The sequence below is a fragment of the Callithrix jacchus genome, chromosome 5 (assembly GCF_049354715.1).
Source record: "Callithrix jacchus isolate 240 chromosome 5, calJac240_pri, whole genome shotgun sequence".
Classification (NCBI taxonomy): Eukaryota; Metazoa; Chordata; class Mammalia; order Primates; family Cebidae; genus Callithrix; species Callithrix jacchus.
This window is the reverse complement of record NC_133506.1, coordinates 71558663-71586626: the sequence shown is the minus strand read 5'-3', so window position 1 is coordinate 71586626 and position 27964 is coordinate 71558663. Positions and strand designations below refer to the sequence as shown.

Sequence of the window (27964 nt, the reverse complement as noted above, 5' to 3'; positions counted from 1 at the left end):
CGGCGACCTCCAGCGGCCACCCTCCGTCTTGTGGTCTGTTCTGGGTCCCCGGCAAAGAAAGAAAGGGAGGGGCGATAAGTCGGGTCCTTGGGAGCGTCCTGGTCTCCCTTCCCTTTACAGACTAGGAGGCCGCAGCTAGTTACTGGCAGTCTCAGATCCAGATTTTCCATCTCTCGGATGAGAGTTCTTCACTCAGGACTAGCAGCACAACGCAGGTTGTGAAGAACGGCAGGGTCGTTTATCGATACAAAGTGAGTGTTGGAGGAACCCAACCAGACACAGGAAGGGGGAAATCCCAGCCAGTCGGAGTTGATCAAGATGGAACCTCAGGCCTAGCCCTCACTTCTCTCCTAGCCTCCTATTCTGGCATTGGGACCGGATGACAGCAGCGAAACCAAAACGGGAATGGATAAACTGAGGTGCCACTGGGGATCTCTTTGAGAAGGACCTCCAGGGCGGGTCCATCGCCGGAAGTGGCTTAAGGCTTGTACCCTACACTGCCCGCCTCTAATTGCGCTACCAGTAGGCGACTAGCCGCCCCCACTTCCGGTCCCCAGAGCTGTAGCCGGCAGCCCCCTCTTTACTGCTCTCCTATTGGCTACCGCAAGGACGCGCTGTGATTTCCCCTTGGTCGCGTCTCCTCTCCGGCGCCGCACCTCCTCCCTCCAGGCATAGTCTTGTCTTCCGGCATCCGATTGGCTAAAGGCTGGGAGGGCGTCTGCCCGTCTCGACCAATGAGTGACGTCGAGAGTGAGGGCGGTGGCTGTGTGATGGGGGCAGGGCGGGACTTGGCGAGGCTATTGGCCAGGGCAGGCACAGGCTAGAGATATAATTGGTTGAGGAGAAGAACACCGTGGTGGGGTCGGGACAGCGCGGCCTCAGCAGCTACGGAGACGGAAGTGGCTAGAGCGCGGCCTCGGAGGGTCGGGCGGACGCCGCTTGGGTGAGTCACCGTGCCCCTTGCACTGCGAGCTTGGGAACCGCAGCGACCACGTCTTTCCCGGCTCCGCCCTGGCCCCCACAGGTTTTCCTGAGTCCCGCCTTCTGTCATTTGGGGCTCCGCCTCCGAGTCTTTAGGCTCCGCCCCTAGAACCTGGGCACCTGAGTTCCCTTGCCAACCTGGCCCGCCCCCCCCAGACCAGATCTCCTAGGCCTAAAAACCCTGGGCCTCTCAGGCCTGATCCTTGTCCTTCCTACCCTCCCTTCTTTCCCTGGGGCTGCGTGCCAGTGGGCGGTGAGGCAGCACCTCTGGCTTGCCTCTTGCGGGTTCCCCCATGAGGGAGAGTGGTCTAGGGAAGAGGGTACTGCGAACAGGGAGGTGGGCAGGACCACAGATGGAGGCTTTTATCCCCGCAGTCTCCCATAGGGCTCTGCTGTACTGCCCCTGAGGATAGCAGGCATGAAGGAAAGTGTCAGTGAAACCTGGGCCTGGCTTCCTAAGTAAGCCTAGGAGGCCCCATCCTGAAATCCCTGTTACTTGGGCTCATTGGACAGATGCTGACTCCAAGGCCTGAATTGGCCTGATTCTATTCCTGTTGTGTGGGCTCCTCTCCATAACCTCCACCCAATTTGGTGTCAAGTACACTCAGCAGGACCTGTGCCTGTGCAGCCCTGCTGCCCTCTGATCACAGGTTGTGGTCTCCCCCCTACACCCCCGCGCTTGTCCCACTTTGGACTCTGCCCCCAGTAAACAGGTCAGGTAGGTACTACTCCGAGACTCAGAGACTGGCAAAACATTCCTGTGGATTCATGTCCCTTCAGCCACTGCCACTTTGCCCAAAGATTCAGGGCCCAAAATGAGCCCCAGTTGGGCAGCCTTTGTCTCTTCAGAGTTGGCAGTTCTACTGCCCCACAAAGAAGTGTTCTCCCTCTGCATCTGGGAATCAGGACTCCTGAGTTCTGGTGAATAATCTTGGATGACACTCATTCCTGCTCCAGAACCTCGTGGCTGACTTTATGCCCTGCAGGATCACTTGTTGCTTTCTCCCTATGTAGCTCCCGTTGCCTCTCTCTGGTATGGTGACTTGTGGAGAGACTAGGGTCTCTGCGAGGGAGAAGAATATGTTGTAGAGAAGGTCAGAGGTAGATGGGTAGCATTTGTTGATTCCATGGTGATGTTGATGGGACTCTTTACTTTTATGTTCCTCTGTCTTCTTACAGTGAGAAGCAGGCAGCCAGGACCCTTGCCACGGTAGAATGGTGAGTACTCGTTCTTTCCTCAGGCCATTGTGTTTTCTGTAATCCCTGTGTCTTTCTCTGTGAAGCTGCCCCACTTCTCCTAGATTTGGTGTGTGCATTATTGGTTCGGTCTCTTCTCAGAAAGCCTGCTGGTTTGGGCTCCCACCAACAGATTGCTCTTCTTTTCTCTTCTGGGATACCGTGAAAAGAGCATTGGCTTCAGAGTCAGCTTCATCTAATTTCAAATCCTAGCACACCACTTAGGTAAATTGCATACTTTCTCTCTTAAGTCTCACCAGTAAGACAGGATAAGGTTTCCTTCTTCAGGGGTTGAAAAGTTTTAGTGAGATAGGTAGAAACTGCCTGGCTCATTGTAGATGCTTAGTAAAATGTCAGGCTTTCTTTTATTCTTCCCTTTTCCCCCAGACAAGACAAAAGCCCTGGTGTCTGAAAGTTACCAGGTGCAGGAAGTTTGGGGTTCCAGCGAGCTCCCTCTGTGACTCTTGGTGCTTTTGAGCCCCTTCTTCCTGCTCCTTATTCCTTGGCCCTGTACCCAACTCTCTCTACTCCGCTGCTCCTGAGTTTCAAGTTTCGTTTTTGTATAACTTCTGTGGTCTATACTTCCAGCTCTTCTCTTTCCCAGGCTAAGAAATCCTTTCTCCTTGAAGAAGGACTTTCTTGCGCAGAGATCAGAATGTGAAATAAGGGAGAGATGGAGCTGAAGGAGTTGGGTTTGGTAGGGGTATTGGAATGAAAGCTCATTTCCCTTTCCAGGAGCGTGGAATGACTAACCTGGCACCATTCTAAGGGGAAAGAAGGGTTTAGCCAAGTCACAGGATTGAAAGACCCTGATGGGCCGGGGCATGGTGGGTAGTGGTTTTGGAGTGAAAGGAGAAAGCAAATGGGCTGTGGGTTGGTGAGCTCCACCTTGGGATCCAGAGCAGGTGTCGGGGGAACTTAAGAGAGGAGGGGAGGGCATGGGGATGGGTTTCTAAGAGGGAATAGTGTGGCCCACCTGGAAAAAAGGTAAATGAGAAGATGTAGGCAGTCTTGTTTTCTGCTCCAGGCCGTCTGTCTGGGCGGTCCCATAGCCCAGACTCCTGAAAGCCCCTAAAGGTCCCTGGAGTAGGGTACGCCCTCGGACAAGGCCCAGGGTCCGCGGGGAGGGAGGAGCCTGGGGCTGTGGGTGGGGCTCGCGGAGCTGCCCCGCCCCTGCCTCCCCTTCCCGCCGCGTCCCGGGCTCTCCCCTCGCCCAGCTTCCCTCCCTTCCGCGCTCGTGCTGGAGGGCGGAGCTGGGCCCGCTCCATTGTGAAAAGGAGGGGAGAGGCGTGCGGGAGCCGTGCTGAGGTTCCGCCACCAGCGCCCTCACCTCCTGGCCGCCGCAGCTGCACCTGGCCGTCCCCGCAGCCGGGATGCGGCGGGCGCCCGGGGCTGGCTGGCAGTGCAGCGGCTCCAGGGTCGTGTGCGCTGGCCCAGACCGCCTGTGACCATGAGCCTGACCGCCCGCGTCTCCTACTCCATGCTTAGCTGCTTCGTAAGTGCTCACCCTGCCTTTGGGTGCCTAGGAGACCGACGCTTGCTTGTGCCCACAGCCTACCCCAGGGTCAGCCCTCGATTTCAGCCCATCCCCCTTCCCATGGCCTCTGGCCCGACCCCGAACGTTTAGGGGCAGGGAAGGTGGGTTAACTCTTATTTCTTGGACTTACTTCAATCTTTGGGTGCCGGGGATGCTCGAAGGCTAGGAATGGAAATTCTGTGGTCCGTCCCGGCCCCGCAGCCACTGCCCTTGACTGCAGATCTCCAGGCCCCGCCCTGCGGGGGTACATCCCTTTACCTTCGCCTCTCCATCTTGGTCCCACCCACTGTATCCTTGCTTGGGGATGTGGGATGTGGCCAGTAGGCTGCAAGGGATGTTGACGGGGCTGGCCAGGGAGCCCGAGATGTTCTGTAAGCTGACTTGGGGCTTCAGTCCCTTCTCTCTTCCACCACTCCATCCCTCACCTGACATGCCAGCCTTTTCTCCTTGACTGTCCCCTAGACAGCCTCTCTTCTCCATCTTCCCTGCCTCTGCAGGGTTCCTTACCTCTGCATCATTCCCGGTCCTCCCCTCCTCCCGCGCTGGCTGATGCTCCTTCCCAGCTTCCCCCATCTGTCCTCTCAGCTGTCCCCGCCTTCCCCGTGGGTGTCTGCCAGGCCTCCTCTCTCTTTCTCTCCCCTGGCTGTCCTTGGGTCTCCTGGCTCCTCCCAGGCCCGTGGATCCCCTCGGGTCCCCTCCCTGGTGGTTGGGCGAGGAGTTCCTTCTTCTTGCCGTGGGTATTCCTCAGGAATTCCCCTCTGATTAGCAGGCAGAGTAGGTTACTTGGCAGGTAATGGGGGCTTGTCAGCAGTGTGGGCCTAACAAGAAGATAAGCCCAGCTCCTGAACACGTCTTCCTTTTGAAAGCATCAGTGAAGGCCCTCTAGAGGCCTGGGACTGAATCCCCCCACCCACTCCTCTTTGTCTTCCTCACCCACCAGGTTGAAGCTTCAGTGGCTACAGGGGCCTGATTTCCCTCCTCTCTATAACCAGCTGCCACACCTGGCTCCTTTTCCTCAGGACAGCACTTTACCATCCCCATTCCTGCCTTACCCTTACATGGGTCTAAGGAAGAGTCTCTTTTTCTTAGTTTTCTCTCCTCCATTTTTGAAATGTTGGTTGTATAGGAGAGTCCTTTGAAGAGTGCAGGTTCCCAATTCCTCCTGGGGCCTCACTCTTTCCTTAGGCTTAATAGGCTTGAGTACTCTCTCCATTTCACGCTTACCTGTCTCCAACCAAGGCAGGTCTCTTTTCCCTCCTCTGGTGACCAGAACCTTTAGAGGTGTGTGTGTGGTTGTCTGTGGATTTCTTGGTGGGGGAGAGGAGCAGAATGAACCTCATGGGCTAAGCAGAGCTTGGTGACTTAGAACTGTGGCCTTCCTACAGGGTGAGGAGGGCCCCCCAGCCTGGAGTACATCCAAGCCAAGGATCTGTTCCCCCCCCAAGGAACTAGTGAAGGAGGAGGAGAATCTTCAGGTAAGGAGGAGTTGGGGGCCAGGATAGATGGGGCTTCCTGTCCAGTTAAAAAAACATCCTCCCTTCCCCTAAATATCTTCAAGGGGATCTGGTACTGGAGCTCTGGCTTCCTGCTCTGTGGTCTCAGGAGGAGGAGGGTTTGTCTGTATATCCTGGAGCTGTTGGCCCCAGGGAAGGAAAGGCAGCTTTCCTCTTCAGCTGTTGCCTGGTGCTCTCACTGTGGAGAGTACTCTCCTCTCCTGCCTTGGTCCACCATTTCCAGAGCTTTTCTAGAGGCGATTCCACAGAGCAGAGGCTGTAGAGGAGGATGAGGCGGTCACTCACTTCTGGACTGAGGGTTTCTCTGCCCCTTGACTGGTCCCCTTCACAGTGCTGCAGGGCGAGGGAGTAGAGTTCCTGGGCCGGGCAGCCGATGCCCTCATTGCCATCTGTAACTACCGGCTGCATATCAAATTCAAGGACTCTGTCATCAACGTGAGTTTCTGTATTGTTCTCCTACCCCTAAGCTAAAATCCCTGTGAAGTTCAACGTGGGATTATTCCAAAGCTCTCCTTGATCATGTCTTTTAAAAAGTTGGAGGCTGGGCGTGGTGGCTCATGCCTGTAATCCCAGCACTTTGGGAGGCCAAGGCACTTGAGGTCAGGAGTTCAAGACCAGCCTGGCCAACATAGTAAAACTCTGTTTCTACTAAAAATACAAAAATTAGCTGGGCTTGGTGATGCGCACCTGTAGTTCTAAATACTTGGGAGACTGAGGTACAGGAATTACTTGAACCCAGGAGTCAGACGTTGCAGTGAGCCGAGATTATGCACTGCACTCCAGCCTGGGTGACAGAGTGAGATGACACCTCAAAAAATAAAAAGTATATAAAAAGTTGGGGTTCCCTTCTCTTTCTCCCTGACCTCATGTTTTCCAGCCTTATTTTCCTAGCTATAGCTCTGTTTCTGGCTCATTCTCTTTTCTCCTGTCTTTCCATTATTCTCTCACTGGCCCTTCTAAGGAACATGGTGGCATTGTTGGAAGGGCACAGGCTTTGGAGTCAGCCAAACCTGGGCTCTTTTCCTGCATTGCCACTCACCAGCTGGGTGACTGTGTTTTTCCTCCTTCAGCCTCCCAAGTAGCTGGGACTACAGGCCCGTGCCATCATGCCCAGCTAATTTTTGTATTATCAGTAGAGGTGGGGTTTCACCATGTTAGCCAGGATGGTCTTGATCTCTTGACTTTGTGATCATCCCATCTCGGCTTCCTACAGTGCTGGGATTACAGGCATGAGCCACCGTGCCTGGCCTTAAGATTATTTTTCTACCTTTCATCATTTCTTTGGCATCTTTTTTGCTCCTTGCTTATTCTGTAGCCCACTGACTTCACTAATAAGCCAGTACTGGCCAGGCATGGTGGCTCCCGCCTGTAATCCTAGCTCTTTGGGAGGCTGAGGGGGGTGGATCACCTAAGGTCAGGAGTTTGAGACCACCCTGCCCAGCATGGTGAAACCCCACCTCTACTAAAAATACAAAAACGAGCTGGGCGTGGTGGTGGTTGCCTGTAGTCCCAACTATTAGGGAGGCTGAGGCAGAATTGCTTGAACTCGGGAAGCAGAGGTTGCAGTGAGCCAAGATCCAGTCACTGCATTCCAGCCTGGGTGACAAGTGAAACTCCATATCAAAAAAAGAAGAAGAAGAAGAAGAAAAGCCAGTACTGCCCTTGTGTATTATTATAAGATGTTCTTACACAATTTTCCACAGAGGATAACATTCTACCTACAAGTTGTTTTTTTTCTTCCTTCCTCCCTTCGTTTCTGAGATGGGGTCTGACTATATTGCCCAGGCTGTAGTGCAGTGACGATTCACACGAGAGATTGTAACACACTGCAGCCTTGAACTCCAGTGCTCCAGCAATCCTCCTGCCTCAGCTTTTTAAGTAACTGAGACTACAGGTACACGTCAAACCTAGCACAAGCTGTTTTTCTTGTCTTTTTTAAAAATATTTTTTCAGGCTGAGTGTGGTAGAAAATATTTTTTCAGCCACCGTGCCCAGCTATAATTTAATTTGTAATGATGGCTGTTTTTAATAATTGTCTTGCAAAAAATCTTGACAGTTTAGGCTGGGGCTGGTGGACCACACCTGTAATCCCAGAACTTTGGGAGGCCAAGGATGGCAGATCACTTGAGGTCACGAGTTTGAGACCAGCCTGGGCAACATGGTGAACCCCATCTTTGCTAAAATACAAAAATAAGCTTGGTGTAGTAGTGGGTGCCTGTAATCTCAGCTACTTGGGAGGCTGAGGTAGGAGAATTGCTTGAACCCAGGAGGTGGAGGTTGCAGTGAGCCGAGATAGAGCCACTGCATCTACAGCCTGGATGATAGAGGACAGAGTGAGACTCCCTCTTAAAAAAAAATTTGACAGGACCAGGCATGATGGCTCAAGCCTGTAATCCCAGCACTTTGGGAGGCCGAGGCTGGTGGATCATGAGGTCAAGAGATCGAGACCATCCTGGTCAACATGGTGAAACCCCGTCTCTACTAAAAATACAAAAAATTAGCTGGGCACTGTGGCGCGTGCCTGTAATCCCAGCTACTCAGGAGGCTGAGGCAGGAGAATTGCCTGAACGCAGGAGGCGGAGGTTGCGGTGAGCCGAGATGGTGCCACTGCACTCCAGCCTGGGTAAAAAGAGTGAAACTCCGTCTCAAAAAAAAAAAAAAATTGACAGTTTAGTTGACTTCATCATACCATTGATTAGAAGGGTACTCTTTGGTATCATCTTAAAATATAGGTTATTTAAAAGTAGAAACCATTTCTTTTTGGTACCATTTGATGATTAACACATTTTTGGCCCGCAGGTATTACGGGAAATCATAGCTAAAACCACCCTCTTGAAAAGAGGCCAGGCCGGTGACTCACACCTGTAATCCCAGCATTTTGGGAGGCCAAGGCAGGCAGATCACACGAAGTCAAGAGTTTGAGACCAGCCTGGCCAACATGGTGAAAGCCTGTCTTTACTAAAAATGCAAAAATTAACCTGGGCATGGTGGCATGTACCTATAGTCCCAGCTAGCTGGGAGGTTGAGGTGGGAGTGGGAGGATCACTCGAGCCTGGGAGGTGGAAGCTGCAGTGAGCCGAGATGCTGCCATTGCACTCCAGCCTGTGTGACAGAGCGAGACCCCATCTCAAAAAAGAAAAGAAAAAAGAAAATGAAATAAAATATATAATGTATATATAATTATATGGTCTACATTTTAGAGTTTTATGTCCCCCAAACTCATCATGTTTTGTCATATATACATTTGATTATTATAAATATCTTCCAAACCTTGGAGCTCTCACTTGCCAAATTTAGGACAATTTATGCCTGTAGTCCCAGCTCTCAGGAGGCTGAGGCAGGAGAATTGCTTAAACCCAGGAGGCAGATGTTGCAGTGAGTTGAGATGCCACCACTGCACTTCAGCCTGGGTGACAGAGCAAGACTCTGTCTAAAAAAAAAAAAGAAGTTACTGTTCAATGAACTACGTGAGATTGTGCTAAACTTCAAACAGAACTGAAATATCAAGTTTTTAAATATGTAAAAAAATTATTTCATAAACATATTAAGGGCTCCTAGAATAAAGATTCTGTCTAAGGAATTTCTGGAGCCACAAAAAATTCCATAATTTATGGTGAATTAAATGAACAAAACAAGCTTGAAAGACTCTTCTTTAAAGTTGTGCTTAAGAATGTTATGTAACTCATTGACTAAAGCTATGGAATTGTGGTCTATTCAGTAATTAAGACAAACAAGAAATCAGGTCTTGAGTGCTTATGGCCTTTGTTAACTTTGATTTGCTCTGGCCCCTGGCCTTTCCTCATTCTCTCCACCACATGTTTGATGGGTTAGTGTACTTATTTATAGGAGAAGATAATCCCTAAGTATATCCTAATATGATAAATTATGCCAATAAGAATATCTTAGTACACACATAGACACACACACATTAGTATTTTTAAGGAAGTGTAATTATTGATTAATTTAATCATGACATCTAATCTAACAAATAAATAGGACAAATGAAAAGCCTCTACTTTTTGGAAATCATTTTATTTTATTTTATTTATTTATTTTTTTGAGACAGGATTTCACTGTTGTTACCCAGACTGGAGTGCAATGGCATGATCTCGGCTCATTGCAACCTCTGCCTTCTGGGTTCAAGCAATTCTCCTGCCTTAGCCTCCCGAGTAGCTGGGCTTACAGGTATGCGTCACCATGCCCAGCTAATTTTTTATATATTTTTAGTAGAGACAGAGTTGCACCTTGTTGACCAGGATGGTGCCCGATCTCTTGACCTCGTGATCCACCCGCCTTGGCCTCCCAAAGTGCTGGGATTACAGGCGTGAGCCACCGTGCCCGGCCTTTTAAATTCCTTTCTAAAAACTTTCAGAAGCGTTAGTCTTGATAGTTAATTTTAAATGAAAAGTTAATAGAAATATTAAGTCTCGGCCTCATGTATATTTTTTTCTAGTAAAGAGCTCACAATCTGAAAGTGTGCTAGGTGGCAAACTTACCTGTAAATCAATACTTCCATGAACAAAAGCAATTGTAAGACAAGTAGTTTTTAAACAAACCTAATCCACGTGAAAGGTAATTTTGAATAATTAAAATTATAAAAATTTACCTCTTCCTGAATCGTGTTTCATTTATTTCCTAAATGTTACATTTGCTTATCTTCTTCAAAATTATTCATTCGAAACAAAATACCAACACATAAGTAAAAAGAAACTGATGCACAATGGCAGGTTAATTTTTATATTTTGAATACATTCTTTTCGGCTTTATTCCGTTTCTCGCCATGTCTTCTCACAAGACTTTCAGGATTAAGCGATTCCTGGCCAAGAAACAAAAGCAAAATCGTCCCATTCCCCAGTGGATTCGGATGAAAACTGGTAATAAAATCAGGTACAACTCCAAAAGGAGACATTGGAGAAGAACCAAGCTGGGTCTATAAGAAATTACACATGCGATGGCACACATATTTATGCTGTCTGAAAGTCACAATCGTGTTACCAAATCAAGCTGAAAAATGTCACTGTTATCTGGAGAAGTTTGAACAGTTTCCTCTCTGGATCTGTTATGAAGGCATTAGTTAGTACAACCCACAGTGCTTCTATTATTCATGTTAAAAAAAAAACAAGAAGGCTTTGGTTGCCTGGGTTCAGTAATAAATATGTGAGACCTTTCACTTCTAAAAAATAAATAAATAAATTAAAAAAATAAAAGGCTGTGGATAGTGATAGCTATAACAACGACAAGTTACCCTGAGACTATCAGCAGGCACAGGCTTGGAAGTAATACAGATTAAGGTTCAAATCCCAATTTTATCACTTATTTGCTCCCTGTCCCTGAGCAAAACACTAACCTTTTCACGTCTTTTCTCATCTTAAAATGAGAAAAATGTTACTTTTCCATAGAAAGTCTGTGACAGGATAGATATATAACGAAAGTTTCACACACATAATTAAAATAAGAAACAGAATAATAACAGCTGACATTTGTGGTACACCCATTATTTCCCAGACACTATAGTAATCAATTAACATAAATAACGTATTCTTCACCACAACATGACAACATATCCACTGCATTTTATATACGAGAAAACTAAGACATAAAGAGGTTTATTAATTAGTCCAAAGCCACAGAGCAGGTGGTGTGGCACAAAAATTGAGTAGGCACTCAAAAACTAATCATTGTTACTGTACTCCCCATCATAACATGAACACCTCACGAGGACTGGGAGAGTGCTAGATCGTGTGTATATTGAAAAGATACTGGAAGGACTCATGCCTCATTATCATGTTGTTCCTCCACTAGAGACTATGAAATTAAGTAATTCTAACTTAAAGCTGTTGGAACTAAATTATTCTGAGCCTTGAAAGCAATATGGCTATGTGGCCTGAGTCAAGTAGCATGCAGTTACAACTTACCCCCTTTTTTCCCCTGTTAATTATTGAGCAGATCAAACAGCTCCAAAGATAAGACCCCTTAAAGTCACTACCCCTCCTTACAAAGCAATAAGGTAATTTCCTTATCATGCAGTCTGAAACTGATAAAACTGCTGTAACTTATGCACTCGTCTCATATGAAAAGTGTTGTAACCCTGCTATAGTGTCTTTCTGCCTAGAGAAATAAAATCTTGGCTTTTACACTTTGGAACACTGATCCAACTTGTTAGAATTAGGTGTTTCCAGGTAACTATCCCCAAGTTTTGTATTCATATCAACTTTATACTTAATCATGTATTCCGAGTCATATTACTTAAGGTTGGCATGACCTACCTAATCACTGCTTAAACCTTTTAAGACACCCTTGATGAATAATAATAACAGTGGTTGCTTATTGACACCTCATGAGCTGGGCAGTTTATATATTATCTCCATTCTTTATAATGTTCTTGGTAGTTACTATAATTTTCTTCATTTTTCAGGTACTGATAATGAGACTCAATGAGGATAGATTACTTTTCCAGATTTATGTATCAAGGGATTTGAGAAGGATAAATCCAGGTCTTTCTGACTGTAAAGACTACATTTGTTTCACCACAATATATTTCTTACTAGAAGTATCTCATATACAACTATGAACTTCAAAACTTTTCAGAACCAACAAGTCAACAAGCAAAGATGCTATAAATATCTAAAAGATACGAGATTTGGCTTCTATCCACTAAACATTAGTGATTCTTTTTTTTTTTTTTGAGACGGAGTTTCGCTCTTGTTACCCAGGCTGGAGTGCATTGGCGCGATCTCCGCTCACCGCAATCTCCGCCTCCTGGGTTCAGGCAATTCTCCCGCCGCAGCCTCCTGAGTAGCTGGGATTACAGGCACGCGCCACCATGCCCAGCTAATTTTTTGTATTTTCAGTAGAGACGGGGTTTCACCATGTTGACCAGGATGGTCTCGATCACTTGACCTCGTGATCCACCCGCCTCGGCCTCCCAAAGTGCTGGGATTACAGGCTTGAGCCACCGCGCCCGGCCAACATTAGTGGTTCTTTAAAGAAAGAGCAATCATAAATATACAACTCTTTAGGATCACCGCCTTCATTATTTCCGTACTGCTATAACAAAAACCCTGAAAATGGATAATTTATAAAAGAAAAATTTATTTCTGACAGTTCTGGAGGCTAGAAAGTCCAAGATTAAGTCACTATCATCTGGTAAGGTCCTTCTTGCTGCATCTTCACATGGTAGAAGAGAAAAGGGCAAGAGAGAACAAACTCCCTCTATTAATCCCCTATACAAGGGCACCAAATCCTATTTGCAAATTTTGGACAGGACACGTTCAAACCATAGAAATCGTTCAAACCACATATATGATGTGGTTATAACTATTGTAAACAAATCAATAGTATTTATTACTATTTCTTTAACAACCACTTATTAGAATACATTATTTTCTATGTTATATATGAAATAAAAAATTAGCTTTTCCCTGTATATTGTAGTTGGAGAGATAGTTCATCTACATAAATTGCAGAAAACTAAATAATAATATCATTTATAGGTACAAGAAAGCTGAGAAAATAAGACAAGAAATAAATTGTCTGACAAGGACATTAAGGCAAAGCAGAACATTGTTTCCCAAAATCAAGCAGAGAAAATGTTTTTGGAAAGAGGGAGTAGTTGATTCTATGATGCCTTGAGAAAGGTTATATGATTTGATTTTAAATGGCTTCAAGGGATTTATCAAGTGGTCACTGGTGATCTTAACTGGAGAGTTTCAATGGAGTAGTAAAGTTAGAAATTAAAGTAGAATTAATTTACAATGAATGGAAGATGAGAAAGTAGAACACCCGAGGAAAACAGTTTTTTCAAAAATGTTTTTTTTTCTGTGAACAAGAGTAAAGAAATACAGAAGCTGGAGGAGGATATGGGGTCAGCCACATCTTAGTTTACTAAATGAGTAGGTATAGGAACTCCAAAATACGGAATTTTAAGCGAACTCCTCTGGTAACAAACATGTACACTATAGTTTAAGAATGACATACTGCAGTGACATACTACAAACATGTCTATTTTGCAGAGTCAAATGCACACGTTGGACTGCACATTTTTCAATCACAATTATTCAAGAGAGTCGTCATCATCATTATTTTACCCATGGTGTAAAATCTTTGAAAGCACTCTCCCTATTAAGGAAGTTTCCAGAGAAATATCCTTACTTTGTTTATTCTAGATAAGAAAAATCTCCCTCATAAATGTAATCCACTTTCTGTCCTGGACTTTGTACAGTGGCACGTGCCATTTACATGCTCCTCTCTCCCTGACAGCCTCTACACCTCCTTGCCTTGGCATGTCTGAGAAGTTCCGCACTTCTTCCCCTCCCCCCACCCCTCTGCAAAACCGAACCTGTCTGCAGGTCCTTCAACTTTGTAATCCTGTTGTTATGAGTACTCTTCCCAGCACTTCAGCACAACCTTATTTTTTATTACTCTAGTAAAATTCTTTTGCCTCATGTACAGTGGTTAGAATAGGCCTTATAACCTCAATGTTATATGTCAGAATTATACCCATTGTGCATACATCTGTTACTTTGCTTCCATAAGCTTCAGTTTCCTCCCTGGTGAAATGGGAACAATGACATTCACCTCATAGTGTTAAGAGTTGACGTGAGAACATTGATGTTCTCACTCATATGTGGGAACTAGAAAAGTGGATTTCATGGTGACTATACATAGCAACAACGTATTGTGTAATTCACAGCAGCAAGAAGAGAGAACTTTAAATGTTCCCAACACATAGAAATGATAAATCCTCACACACTGTTGGGGGAAATAGGGGAGGGACAGCAGGGGGTGGGGAGTTGGGGAGAGACAGCATGGGGAGAAATACCAGATATAGGTGATGGGGAGGAAGGCAGCAAATCACACTGCCAAGTGTGTACCTATGCAACAATCTTGCATGTTCTTCACATGCACCCCAAAACCTAAAATGCAATAAAAAAGAGAAATGATAAATCCTCAAAGTAATGGATACCCCAAACACCGTCTCTTGACCATTACGTATCCCATACATGTAACAAAATATCACATGCACCCCATACATATGTAAAATACATGTGTCGATTTTTTAAAAAAGTTAAGGTATTGAAATATTTATAATACTGTCTTGGAAGAGATAAGTAATATGCATAGGTAGTCTTATTTCTCTTTAATGGAAAATACCACAATGAGGAGAAGAAGTACTTAATATGTTATAGTCTTAAGTTACTATGTCTCTTTTTAAATACAGATTCTGAAAATCTACACTAATGAAATTGTTTCAAAGGGTTTACTTTCCTCAAAGTTTATAACTTCTTCTAAACTGAGTGCCAGTAAATTAATTAAAACATCACTAATCTTTCACTGGGAAAGAGACAAAAAAAATTCTTTTTAATCTTGGGCTAATTACATGCAATAATTTTGAAAATCTGCTTAGTCCCTAAGAGTTTTCTATTTCCTGAACTTCAGCAAAAGTATAGTAGCTGAATGTAATGATTATTTATACTGCTTCATCCTTCCCCTCAAAGTAAAATAACTGTAGAAGCATAAATTGTGAAGAATGTCATACAAATATAAAAATAAATTACTGTGTATAATAATAAACACCACAACACATAAACATCACATTAAAATATCCAATAGCATTGTTAAAAAGTTTATAATAATAAAGCTTTATTGTTTATCCAATAAACAATAAAGGCAGGGGAACTTAATTTTTTATTATTATTTTATTTAATGTTGTCTTTATATATATATATTTTTTTTTTTTTAATTTTAATTTTTTTTTGAGACAGAGTTTCTCTCTCGTTACCCAGGCTGGAGTGCAATGGCATGATCTCGGCTCACCGCAACCTCCGCCTGCTGGGTTCAGGCAATTCTCCTGCCTCAGCCTCCTGAGTAGCTGGGATTACAGGCACGTGCAACCATGCCCAGCTAATTTTTTTTTTTTTTTTTTTTTGTATTTTTAGTAGAGACGGGGTTTCACCATGTTGACCAGGATGGTCTTGATCTCTTGACTTCGTGATCCACCCGCCTCAGCCTCCCAAAGTGCTGGGATTACAGGTGTGAGCCACTGCGCCCGGCTTAATGTTGTCTTTTTAAAAAAGAGACAAGGTCTTGCTCTGTGGTCCAGGCTGGAGTGCAGTGGTGCGATCTTGGCTCACTGCCACTTCCAACTCCTGGGTTCAAGCGATTTTCCTGTCTCAGCCACCCAAGTAGCTGGGATTACAGGCAAGTGCCACTACACCAAGCTAATTTCTGTATTTTTAGTAGAGACGAGGTTTCACCATGTTGGCCAGGATGATCTCAAACTCCTGACCTCAAGCAATCCGCCCGTCTCAGCCTCCCAAAGTGCTGGGATTACAGGCATGAGCCACTGCACCCGCCCGACGTCTAGATTTCTTACTTGGCTGCTGCTGACACCCAATGGGAGGATGCTCCTTGTGACTGACACGTGTGGGTCCAAGATCCCTATATGGTCTCTGCTGATACCATGGTGGGGGTGGAAGTCCTGGTTCTCTACCTGGCCGACTTGACACACTGGTGAGGATGTGGACTGCCTCGTGACAGCCTGTATTGGTGGAAGTCTGGGTTTCCCACTGAATGTTTTCCAGCGTCGACAGGCGCGGCAGCACAACTACTCTGCAGTGCCTGGCTGGAGGAAAGCGGCTGTTGTCTGAAGGTCTTCTGTCTTGCTAGGCCGCTCCTTTCCTGGTCCACTGGCCAGAAAGGACAGGCTTTGGTTGGGCACTTTTGTGTTGGTTTGCCAGCTTCCTCAGCACTGTGTGGAATACACAATGCAAAAAGAAAATCCAGGGAACTCATCCCCATGCTGCTCCTGTTTCTCTCTCGGTAAGAAGTTTCTAACAAAAAGTGGGGGCAAGAAGTAATTTCCCAGTTAACATGTCACTGTACATAGAGGGGACACAGGAGCTATCAGGGTGCTTCCGTGTGGCTCTGCTGATCCCCGAAGTTCAAACAGCAGCAGGCCTCAGCTATGAAGGGTCCAACAGTTCTCTCACCAGTGGGCTGGGCCAAAATTACAAGGGGAATTGGATGCTTTGAAGCAGTTAAAAGAAACGGAGATTTCCTTCATTGCCAGAGAGACTGCAGGTCCCGTGATTCCTCAGCATAAAATCAGTCAGTGGAGCCAGCTGTGACAAAGCAGCAGCATGGACTCTGCTACAGAGCCCCCCACGAGACAAAGAAACGGTGCCATGGTTCTTCACAATGTCACTGCTCTACAGACAGATGACACGGCCAGTAGGTCAGAGACTTTAACTTTCTGCCTTACCCTGGCCTGAAATTCTGTTCTTGTCCACCTCCAAACAGCATAGGGTAGAGAAGGGTACATTCACCAAGTCCTCGTACATAAAGTGCGCCAATCCTGGGACCATAAAACTTGTGCCCCACGATTGTAAGGAAGTCCACGCCCAGGTCCTCCACATCCACGCGCCGCTCCCCCAAGGCCTGTGCAGCATCCGTGTGCACAAGGATGGGAGGCAGCCTGGCAGCTGCCCGTTCCTGGTTCAGGGCTTTAATACGTTGGCTGATTTCAGGGACAGGAATGACGACGCCGGTCTCATTGTTGGCCAGCATGATGCTCAAGAGGCTTGTGGTTGGGCGGACGGCTGCAAGGATACCTCTGCCTGCCCGCTCGCCTTGGATACCGGGACAAAGGTGACCGCTGCCGCTTGTTCTTCTGCCAGGTGCTCCAGGGGTAGTCAAATGGAGTCGTGTTCCGCAGAGGAAGTGATGAAATGGGGCTTGGCCCATCTACTGGGCTGTGGTGCACACCCGTGTCTCCCTTTGAGGTCTGGTTTACGTGGAAATGTTTCACTACAGAATGGATTACTCAATTATTTGACTCAGTGCCCCGGACGTGAAGATGATGTCTTGAGGTTTCCCACCAATCATCTTCGCAAGGCTCTCCCGAGCTGCTTTTATAATATCTTCGGCCTTTCTTCCTCTCCGGCGAGTTGTGTTTTCCGCAGCCGCTGGGCTGACTCGCCGTGCTCGCCGGCGCATCCCGACCCGGCGCCGCGGCCGCCTCCATCCCCTCCCGCCAAGGCCGGAACTTAATATTTTTAAGTACACACATTTAAACTTTAGTATTAATGAAATAAGATATATGAAGTTTCACAAATTTTTCATGTCTTGTTCTGTAACAATATGCATCTAATGATTTTAAAAACTAAAAGGTAAACGGATTTAAGTTAGGTCCATACCTCAGTGGGCCCTAAAAGAATGCCTATTTTTGAGTCTATGTTAAGCATATTTGTACCTTTACATCTTATTCAATTAATGCCAAGTAAAATATTTCTACTTGAACCTGCAACACTAGGAATTTGCATAAAACACATGAGGTGAACACCATCACATGATGGGTTATTTATGTATTTGCAAACCAGGAAACTGAAATAACTACATTTGAAAATCAGTGAAAGCTTTGAAAGCCCCGTAACACTGGCAGCAGTATGTTGCCTTCCAGCATCTATTTCTTACCCTGGTGGGCATTTTCTTTTAACTGAAAACCAAGAAAATGGTATATGCATGACAAGTATTTCCCTGTAATTAGTAATACTTACGCATCACTACCATATAATTAGAAGTACTAGATTAAATGTGTGCTTCTATAAGGAGCAAGCACATAATTATTAGAGATATTTCCATTCCCAGTTCTCTAAACTCTATCACAATTTACTCTATAAGACATAGTGCATGAATAATTCTGACTTTTTGGAGAGCAAAATGCCAGACTACAAATAGTACAACAGGGCATTATCATGTTAGCAGAGAGAACGATTAGATTTGTTTTTTTATTTTTCTGCCTCTGAACTCAAAAGGCTCATGGTTTTTACTCTAAGAAATTTACATAAAGATCTTTGCTTTGCATTAATAATACTAAGCATGTGTCACGATTCCTCCACAAGATTACAAACTCGCTGAAATCAGGGGCTCTTATACCCTCTGTTTGTACTTCATCTTGACTAGAGAATTGCCTTCAATTTTCTAAAGGTCAACAATTTGCAAGGGATTGAACAAGTGGTTGAGGGAACATGTTAAAACACCTGTGACTCCCAGAAGTTGCTGCAAATGAAGTTTCAGGTGGAAGCGTCCCTCCCTCCATTAAATTATTCAACTCCTAAAGGAGTTTTTCCCTTCCCTTTTTATTTCCTATAATACTTCTTCATTGCTCCTTTGATAGTCATTTAATTTGGCACCGGTAACAGTTCATGGAGATTTGGAATACAGTTCTCCCCTTCACAGCATTAATTTTTAAGTTTGTTTGGCTTGGAAATGTGACTGTTGCTTCAGTTCTGTCTTGCCGTCTGCACATAGGTAGCATAGCCTACTGTCATAACGGACTGTATCACATTTGAACAGCCGAGCCATTAGGCAGTGCGTTACACAAAGCCTCTCCAGTAAAAGGTCTAAGAATGGCTCAATCTTCGAGAGGCCAGACCTGTACAAACAGAGCCCTTGAGATGCATTTTCTTGAACTTTCTTTCTTTGTATTCTCTGATGTTTGCTGATGCTATGTGTGTCTTTTGATTGATTCTATTTGGTTGGTTCAAGGAATACACCCAGTGGGCTTTCTTCCGTGTGAGTTGAAATAGCAAAGGACCATGATGAAATATTTCCACCTGTACATAAAGATCTTATATGTTACAGCCAGCTTCACCACATTTAAAACTGATGGATTTTCTGAGCGTCATTAACTATTATTATTCTCCCAAAATAATTGCCATTTAAAAAATATATTTTCTCTTTACCAGGAATGATTTTTAGACATCTAAAGCAAATCTGAGCTTACAGACTGATTAATAAAACCTAATAAATGGTATGTCTTCAGAAATTTATTATACTATAAATGTGCTTTCAGTTGAGTACATATTTGCAATAATAAACAATGGAAATTTGTGCACATGCAAATCAAAACCTCATAATCAATTCATCATTATATATCCATGGAAATTTATTTATAGAATATTCGCATACACAGCATTTTTATATAGCATTGCTATGTATTGCCCAAAACATAGTAAGTGTCTCTTTCAAGAGAATCAAATTACCTGAACTTTGCAAAAATAAACATAGTGATTTCTGGATGAGGTTTTGCAAAAATAGGTGAATAAAAAAAGGTCCATCCTGAAGAAAAGTACCAGGTTCCTCTGCCACTGAGATGACACAGTTTGTCATCTCAGCAAACCTTCAGATTCATGTAGCTGTGACCTGTTGGTACTCCTCTGACTATATTCCAATATAAATGAATATGCCATCTACATGGAATCATAAAGAGAGATTCCAGTATACCACAACTTTGGAAAAGAGAGATATTTTTTAATGCAACCATTACAAAAGATATGACTAATCCAAAGCATTTCCATTTGAAAGAGAAATGACTAATAATTGACTGGCCTGAATCCAAAGTCACAGTGGGGTTCAGAAAGCTGGTAAGCGCCCTCCTAAAAATAGAAGCTGTATCAACCAATTCCATTTAATTATGTATGAAGGTGATGATGGAGCTAAACTGCCTGTAATTGGAGTTTAATTACTCAGCTGGTCCTCCATAAAATTAATTCAGCTGGAAGTTTGCCATTGTCCTGTGCTCCAGGCCTGCCGTTGGTTTAATTAGTTAACACAGAGGAATCCTGAAACAGTAAATTATTTTATCTTTATTGCCAATTATCGGTTAAGGTAAATTGTATATAAAATATTAACATCTGCTTCTCAGACAAATAGGAAAGGGCACAAGGAAAGTATCTTTTTGGTTTTCTACCTAAAAAGACACCTACGCATAGAAGAGCTCATCTTCCTGTGCATTATTTATGTTAGCGACATTGGAACTTGTAAGCCACTGAATACATTGCAAATGCACATACTATGCCATCGGCAATGATTTTACAAATAAGCCGCCTATGCCCCTTGCGATGTGCACATGTAAACATCAAGTTTAACATCAACAGAAGCAAATTGTATGGGTAGAGAACATTCCTGAAGAAATTCCTCTTCAGGCTTTAAATTACTTTGTTCAAGATTTGGTAATGTTTTGTGTAGTTTTAAAAAGATAGGGGCTGACTTCTGAGGTTTGACAAAGCAATCTATACGAGGTTATTTACAATTATCTGAGTTGTGTATTACAGGTTAATCACTAAGCAGTTAAAACTATTGAAAAAACTAATCTAGTGGCTTAAATACTCATCTCCAATTATTTTTCTTTTTAATATGACAAAATGTAATATTAACAATTGTACTGAAATGACTGATACCATTTCAAGGCTGCCTCCTATCGTATCATTTCTATTTAATAGATACGACTCATTTCTATTTTATTGGTTTCTTCATAGCATACTTTTATTTAAAAGAAATTCTACTCACAAAATTTTATTCTTTAATTTCATACCCAATAACTAATTCCAAATGAAACATCAGTGGTCTTATTTAATAATAAAAAAGTTAATTGCAAACATCTGATGTATCCACAAAAGAACAGCTAGTATGATCAGATCCAAAATGAAACAGTCTCTTTAACAGTCACAGCGGAATAAACATTACAACCTTCTCCAAATATACTATTATTTATATATAGGAAAATGAAAAATTGGATTTCAGGAAGCTTTAAAAAGTTTTACATATCTTTCAGAATGAAAGTCTTTAGTGTAAGATAAGGTTGTGATTTATTATTATACTATCCATTTTTAGACAATTTTAAGTGCTAAAACAGACGTTAGCTTTTGTACGGCCTTATTCAATAGATGTGTCTTCAGATTTGTAGCATTTGCAATAAACAATTCTTTTATTGCATAGTACAATTAATGTAAGAATAATTATTACATTTTTCTATATCTTTTCCAGGAATGACACTGCAAAGCCAATTACCTTTTAAACCTATATATTTAATCAAAACGTCAAGATAAAGCTCAACTTGTATAAGAAAACTGAAGCCAAACATTTAAAAAAGACATGCATATCAGTTCAAGAAAAGCACGCTGCAAAATGACCCTGAAAACAGTGTTTCTTTTGTAATATTTCACTAAAAAGAAAAATCTTTTATTTAACATATGAGTAGTTATAACGAAATTCAGCTAGGTTTCACTAACTTGATAGAATGTTGGCAATTTCCTTCTGTAGATTGTTCTGTTTCGTGCTATTTCAATTTATAGCTGTGTTTTTTGACAGAATCCTCACTTGCCAAATACTATTAATATAGTTATCAAATATATTCAACATCTCTGTTGTCATACATTTTGCAAAAATGTAGGTAGCATTGCCATTTTTAAACAAGTTAACAAATATGTCCCCAAAACCAAAAATAGCGGAGTGTTTCATCTTAATTTTAAAGTAGAGGATATTTGCTGAAATATTTGTTTGTGATACATCTACAAATAAAAGGCTGAAAAGAGTCTTCAGTTTTTCTCCACGTGTAATGATTTTAGGAAGTTCTGCACAATATGTGGTTGCTTAGAGTTACAAGGGAGAAAAAGCAACATGGGTCTTCCCATAGACCAAAGTGGCAGGACATGGCTCCAAAATGTCACTAAGCACAACTGGGATGAACAGCTGTGCTGAGACAGGCTCTCTTGTTAGGCTCTGACTGCTGTCTGTTAAAAGAAGGAAACACACTCTTTCAAAAGAATGGGAAATTTTCTCACTTTACACAAATCATACATTTAAGGGAAATAACTTATCATGAGAAGAAAGTATCATTGGTCTACTTTCTCAGTAGCTTTCTGCAAGGCAATGCTTTATCATGATTACAATACACAGTCAGTTCAAACACATGTATCAGATTTTATCTTTTTTGTCTAACTTATTAGACAATTACATAAATGAGACGTTTCTCCCGTGCTTTAAGGAACCTATTGCCTAAGTGTGTAAGATTATCTAAATAATTATTTTCCTTTCATCTCATTTTCTATAACCAAACTCTAAATGGGAACTGCCTTTTCTTTTTGCAGTAGCTTAAAGATGTTAGATTCCTCTCTTACCCACCCCACACACATACACACACACAGACAAGCAGTCTGGCTACCAAGAAGGAAGAGTTTGCCTTAGAAGGAGGCATTTTTCATCAGATAAGCACTGACATTCACCTGGTTTCCCTAATCTAAGTCCCCTAGGGCCCTTTATTTACTAGAACCAGAAACAAAAGGTTTCTAAGGATTGGCTTGAGACCATGCTAAGCAAAATTGGGCTTACATTGAAGTGGCACAGCAGTCCTGGACCACTTGAAGAATCCAAAAGTACTAGGAACAAAGCCCTCAGAAGCCAAACCCCTCAGCCAAGCAATGCATATGCTGGGATACATGGTGTCCTCATGCCATGTGGGATTCACATTGACCTTCACTTCCAGAAACATGCTGACTCCTTCACTGGAACAGCCCGTTGATCAAGAGCGCTGTCTGCAGGGCTTTCTGCTGTGCCTGGTTTGAGTCCTTGATTTGTGTAGGTCTGAGGTTATTGGTTGGTCAACTTAATAATGTAAAAATTCAATCCCACACTGACATTGGTCTTCACGGTGATAACAGCATGAGACTAAATTAACCCCAGAGCATGAGAGCATAGACTTACAGACAATGATAAAGTTATAAATTGTTCAGTATGTTTAAGCGTCAGAATCTTCTTTCCCATCTTGATTGACTTTTCCATTGCTGTCACTCTAGCTAGGCAGAGATGATACGAAAATGTAAGTTTGATCAAGAAAAGTAAGTAGTAACAGTGGGGAGCAATTGACTGTCACTTGAGATCCAGAAATCACCAAAGAATTTTGTGTTTTATTTTTTTGTGAAGAAATAATGACTTTTTTTTTTTTACCTTAGTCCTAAGGCACATCACATAAAATGAGAGGGAAAAATTGTCAGTTCTGTTCTGACAGGCCTCTGCTACTGAACAGTGGGACTCTTCATCACATCCAATCCACAGGTGCAGAAGACTTGCATATCCTGGGGTACCAAATCTTCAGACTCTTGACTGAAGAAAGTCAGAACTGTAAACAGAACTGCTGGAATGGCAATGACAAGTTGCTCAGCTCCTGAAATAAATTTTCTCAGTCCTGCAGCAATGGATCTGAAAATTAATTTTCTTTCTTTACTGGCACCTGTCAGGTGGCATCCGCTCATGGGAAGCCATCTTGAGGCCTCCCCACCACCAGCTCAGACGCATCTCCTACCTTCCTACATTGCTTTAGAAAAGTACATATGTGCCTTCTTTTTTAAAAAAAAAATACAAACTGAGTCTATAAAAGATATACACTTGTAATTAAAGTTTTATTAAATGAAAATATAAGGGAGAAAATTTCAGCAAAAAAAATGTTTAATTTTGTCTTAGGTTTCTGATAGTTGAATATACTTTCATTTTATTTAGTTGGAAATGTATACCCAGCAAAGACAGCTTATTATTTCTAGTTAACTTATATTTGGAAATTGGGTAACTAACACCAGAGAGTCTTGGATAATTAGATTAAATAGTCAGATAATAAACCTTATCATCAAATAGAAGTGGTAGGCATTTTGAAAATTCATTCATTCACTCATTGTTTCTTTATTCAATGAAAGTTTATTAAGCACCAACTAAGCACTATGCTTAACAGGTCATCCTTTTATTAGAGAGCACTGTGAACTGATTATATATCATTTGACAGTGTTTAGATTCACTCATCTATCCCATCATATTGATTGATCACCTATCATGTGAATGCAATTCTTAAATACATCAGTTTGATGTCTTGTAGCAGTCAGCAACACAAAAGAAACAACATAATCCCTGCCTTTGTAGAGTTCACATTCTAGTATTGTTTAGAGAAAAGTAACTGATAAACACAATAAATAAGTACCTTACGGATTTTTTTTCTTTTTCTTTTCAGATGGAGTCTCGCTCTGTCACCAGGCTGGAGTGAAGTGGCATGATCTCAGCTCACCACAACCTCTGCTCTTGGGTTCAAGCAATTCTCCTGCCTCAGCCTCCTACGTAGCTCATGGAGAGGGGGATCACAGTAGGTCCCCTTCTTGCTGTGGGTGGACCCACTTTTTGCTCCTCTGACCTGTGAATGCACAGCCTGGTAGCCCTCTGGAGCCCTGCTGCCCATCCCATCTCCTCCTTTACACTCTGGGCATCCTCTTCCCAATCTGTGTCATCCTTCAACAAGTTTTCCTTCTCATTTTCCTTAAAGATATCTGTTTCAATCTTTTTTTCATGGAAGGGTCCTTCTGCCTTTCCCTTGGCTGTTATGTTTCTTCATTTAATATTTTTAATGGGATCTCAAGAAGAAAAGGTATGGAACACAAGTGCTGAGTTAACCATTGATATGGTTTGGCTCTGTGTGGCACCCAAATCTCAGGCCCAGTTGTAATCCCAAATGTTGGGGGATGGACCTTGTGGGAGGTGATTGGATCATGGGGGTTTCTAATGTTGCCCTTGTAGTATGTATTTTCCAAAAGGGAATCAAGCTTAGAGCGCTCCTGAAGAAACTGACTCTATTATATACCACCAAAATATTTGAAAAATACAAAGAGAATCGATCATAATTTTTGAAGAATAAGTTCCTGATTCTGATATGAGTGCTTTTAAGCATTAATCACTAACCGAAAACATACAGTATAGTTATGAACTATCACTCATTAGGATTCTAGGTCCATCAGAGCAGGGTTTCATCTGACGTGCCCATCACTGTTTCTCACTGCCTCCAACATTGACTGGCTCAAGGCAGATACTTCATACATAATAATGAAATATGCTGGATAAACATTTCTAACTAGAAATTAAGGAAGCCTCTGAAGTCACAAGAAGAAATCAGGTTAGAAAGCAAATGATCTTCCCCACAGTTCTTGCTATGTCGAGACCAAGCCCTATAATTTTCATTTCTTCCTAAACCTCTTAAGAGAATGAGAAGAGTGAGGTAAGGCTAGCAAAGACAGGTGACCCGAAAATGCTTCTGAGTCATGCTCACTTTGGAGAGCAGAACTTCAACTCAGAGCTCAGAGCTGCGGGCTTAGAGATCATCAGAATCTCCCCAGCCAGCCACTCCCTAGAGTAAGCTCCCATGCCCATTGCGGCTTCAGTCCCTGCCTAGCACTTAGTGTAGCTCTACCAGCAACACCAGCAGACAATAGAATTGCAGGAAGAGATAATATTTGTTCCAGGGATGTTGGCATAGACACCCTGAGAAGCAAAAAGAAATAGTAAGTTTCTGAAGAGCCAGGCCATAGATGAAGCTATCTCTTCACACTAAATATACCACCATGTTTTTCTTAGAAGAACTTGAGCATGCCTTTCTTCCTTATAGCCAAAAAACAAAACAAAACAAAACAAAACCTAACTTTTCTAAAGCACCAGGCTTCCCAGGAATGGCTAATCTTTTATACCCACTTGTATTGCTGTGTAAATGGAAACCAGAAAATGTCTGGAAATTCAGGTACAAAGCAGGGAAACAATACAATGGGAAAAATAATTAGAGCCATTTTGTGCTCGGTTGGTGCTTTGCCTCCTTTTCCAGTTAAATCTATAATGGGTGGGCATAAAACATACCCAAGTTAGCAGAGGACTGACACGTTCCTATTGAAGTAACAGGAAAGCTGGCTCGTTCTCCACAGTCTGACCCTCAGAATACTACTGAGAATGTCTGTCCCACGCCTTCTGGGAGTAAATTGAGGCTAAATGTGAGTCTCTCTGGAGATGGTCATAATTTTTCTCACATTGTATATGATTGCATATCATTCGTTCTACTTCAAATTACATATAATGGAAAACCTTTTAGCTGTACAGTCCTCTGTAGGGTGCTCAGAGGAAAAACGCAGACAAGACAGATGATAAATGCATAGATAATCAAATAGAAAGAATCTGTTTCTCATCCTTTCACTCATAGAAAGGCATTAGAGCTGTGTGAAACTACCAATTTTCACATTCTTTACATTCACTTGAAAACTTAGCTTTTACAATAATTTGAAAATTTAATCTAAGGCATAATATTTTCATCAGCAAAGAAATTGAACAAGGGATATAGTTCTGAGCTTTGGTGAGCTCTAACATTGCTTACAGTACATACTAAATAAACTTCTGAATATTAGTCTCAATCAATTATTTAAAATAGAATTATACTTCAAATGCAATTGGATCAAGCTGCCAAAGGACTTTAACTGCCAGTTTTAAAGTGAATAATGTCTCTAGTTTATCAATATTTTAATCAGCTTTGCATATACATCTTGTTAAATGTACTACTTTCTGACTTCTCTATCCCTCTGTATACTTATATCTCTATAAAATTCTGCTCTCTTACTTCCTCTATGGTGGTAAATGGGAAATGGGTCTTCCTCCTTGATATACACTTTCTCTAATCTAATGAAATGTAGATTTATCCACCCATTTTCTCTAATACTTACTGATAAACCTCTACATGGGGTTATAGGAGAAAGCCAATGTATAATGTCCTACACACTTCCCTGAACACTCCTCTTCATGCTCACGTGGTCTCTCACAGACCCTTCACTGTTGGAATAACGTGTTCCTTTTGGTGAATCACAGAATTGTGTCATGTTGGTGCAGAAAGAGAACATGGAGAAGTCAAGTGAACTAGGCAATGAGTTGCTTAAGCAAGCTGGGAGTAAGCTTTGGGGCTTTCATTGCACTATCTGCCAGTATAATGTATCCTAATAGTTAAAACAATCTAACCCCAACATTTCTCTTGAACTGTCAACTTTTGATCTCCTCTGCTTACTCTATTTGCAAAGATTATATTTCATTCACTCCTTTGAAATCTCTAATGGGTTTTCTGGGTTTTCCTTTGTTTCCTTAGAATTCAGCATTTGTTTACAATAATAATTATTATTTTAAAATCTAAGTCAAACCATGGGATCAACCACCACGTTGTAAAAGTAAGATGGAATATTATGAGTCAATGATTTGTAAAAACAGTATCATACAAACATATTTGTACTGTATTCTCAGAAGAAACCAATTTTATTTAACTGAAGCTACAGACAAAACTCTTTATATCACCTTTTGAACTCTTCAATGCTATCCAAAAAATTTTTATCATCTATGATAAAAACAAGAAAGTATTTAGCTTTCTTTTCCTATAAAACTGTTAAAGAGCAGGGTTTCAACCCTATGGACAACATATTGTGGATTTTGCAGATGCGATGCATGTTCAAATATTTGCAATAGTTATTATTGTTGCAATAAAAGAAAAGCAAAGCAATGTTACCAACATAATCATATCTGCTTTGTAAGAAAGAATGATAAACTGTTTCATAAGAACGTGCTGTCATCACTGGACTTCTGAAGCATGGGAATCTCGGGAGCTGAGGACTCCGAATGCTGTTTCATTAAATACTTCAGGCAATGCCACTATTACACTAGAAGTTTATCTTGATAATTTAACCTTCTCACTTTCTGTTTGTGAAAAGTCTGGATCATATACTATTTTGATAATACATTAAATGAATACATCAAACATTTTATACCTCTTGGAGCATCAAATACCATGTAATCCAGAGGTAATTCCTCAAATTCTGTGTTTGATTGAATGATGGCATTTTTATTGTGAATACAGCAAGCTTTCTAAAATTATTATTTCTGGATTTCTTTTTTTGTCTTAATTTTATATTATCATTCTCATTCTTTTATCACCCACATTGGTAGAAAAACAAAGTATTCTGCTGCATGTTGTAATTAAACATCACAGGTATTTTTTTTTCATTGCAAATTGCTTTTTCCCTTAAGGAATTCT

At 42.4% G+C, this 27964-nt stretch overlaps 1 protein-coding gene, 1 long non-coding RNA gene and 1 pseudogene across 6 annotated transcripts; 2 read left to right on the top strand and 1 right to left on the bottom strand.

Annotated features, from left to right (window-relative positions):
* The first annotated feature begins 855 nt into the window (after nt 1-855).
* Nucleotides 856-27802, top strand: LOC103790933 (uncharacterized). 4 transcript variants are annotated; one of them, XR_013535489.1, is made up of 6 exons: nt 856-943; nt 2161-2199; nt 5140-5229; nt 5600-5703; nt 19017-19081; nt 21097-21646. It is a non-coding gene; the product is annotated as an uncharacterized LOC103790933 (long non-coding RNA). The 4 variants fall into 4 exon arrangements; XR_013535490.1 differs by lacking the exons at nt 19017-19081; nt 21097-21646 and adding an exon at nt 24104-24732; XR_013535488.1 differs by lacking the exon at nt 5600-5703.
* LOC108590303 (large ribosomal subunit protein eL39) lies at nt 10029-10438 on the top strand. Its single transcript, XM_017969353.4, has one exon. The coding sequence runs from the start codon at nt 10049-10051 to the stop codon at nt 10202-10204; it is 156 nt and encodes a 51-aa protein (XP_017824842.1). The 5' UTR covers nt 10029-10048; the 3' UTR covers nt 10205-10438.
* On the bottom strand, nt 15272-17402 carry LOC128932091 (selenocysteine lyase pseudogene; annotated as a pseudogene). The gene has a single exon (XR_013535485.1). The product of XR_013535485.1 is annotated as a selenocysteine lyase pseudogene (transcript).
* Nucleotides 27803-27964: the final 162 nt, after the last annotated feature.

What these genes read in the sequence shown, in the direction of transcription:
- LOC108590303 (XM_017969353.4), top strand. Translation starts at nt 10,049, where the DNA reads ATGTCTTCTCACAAGACTTTCAGGATTAAGCGATTCCTGGCCAAGAAA.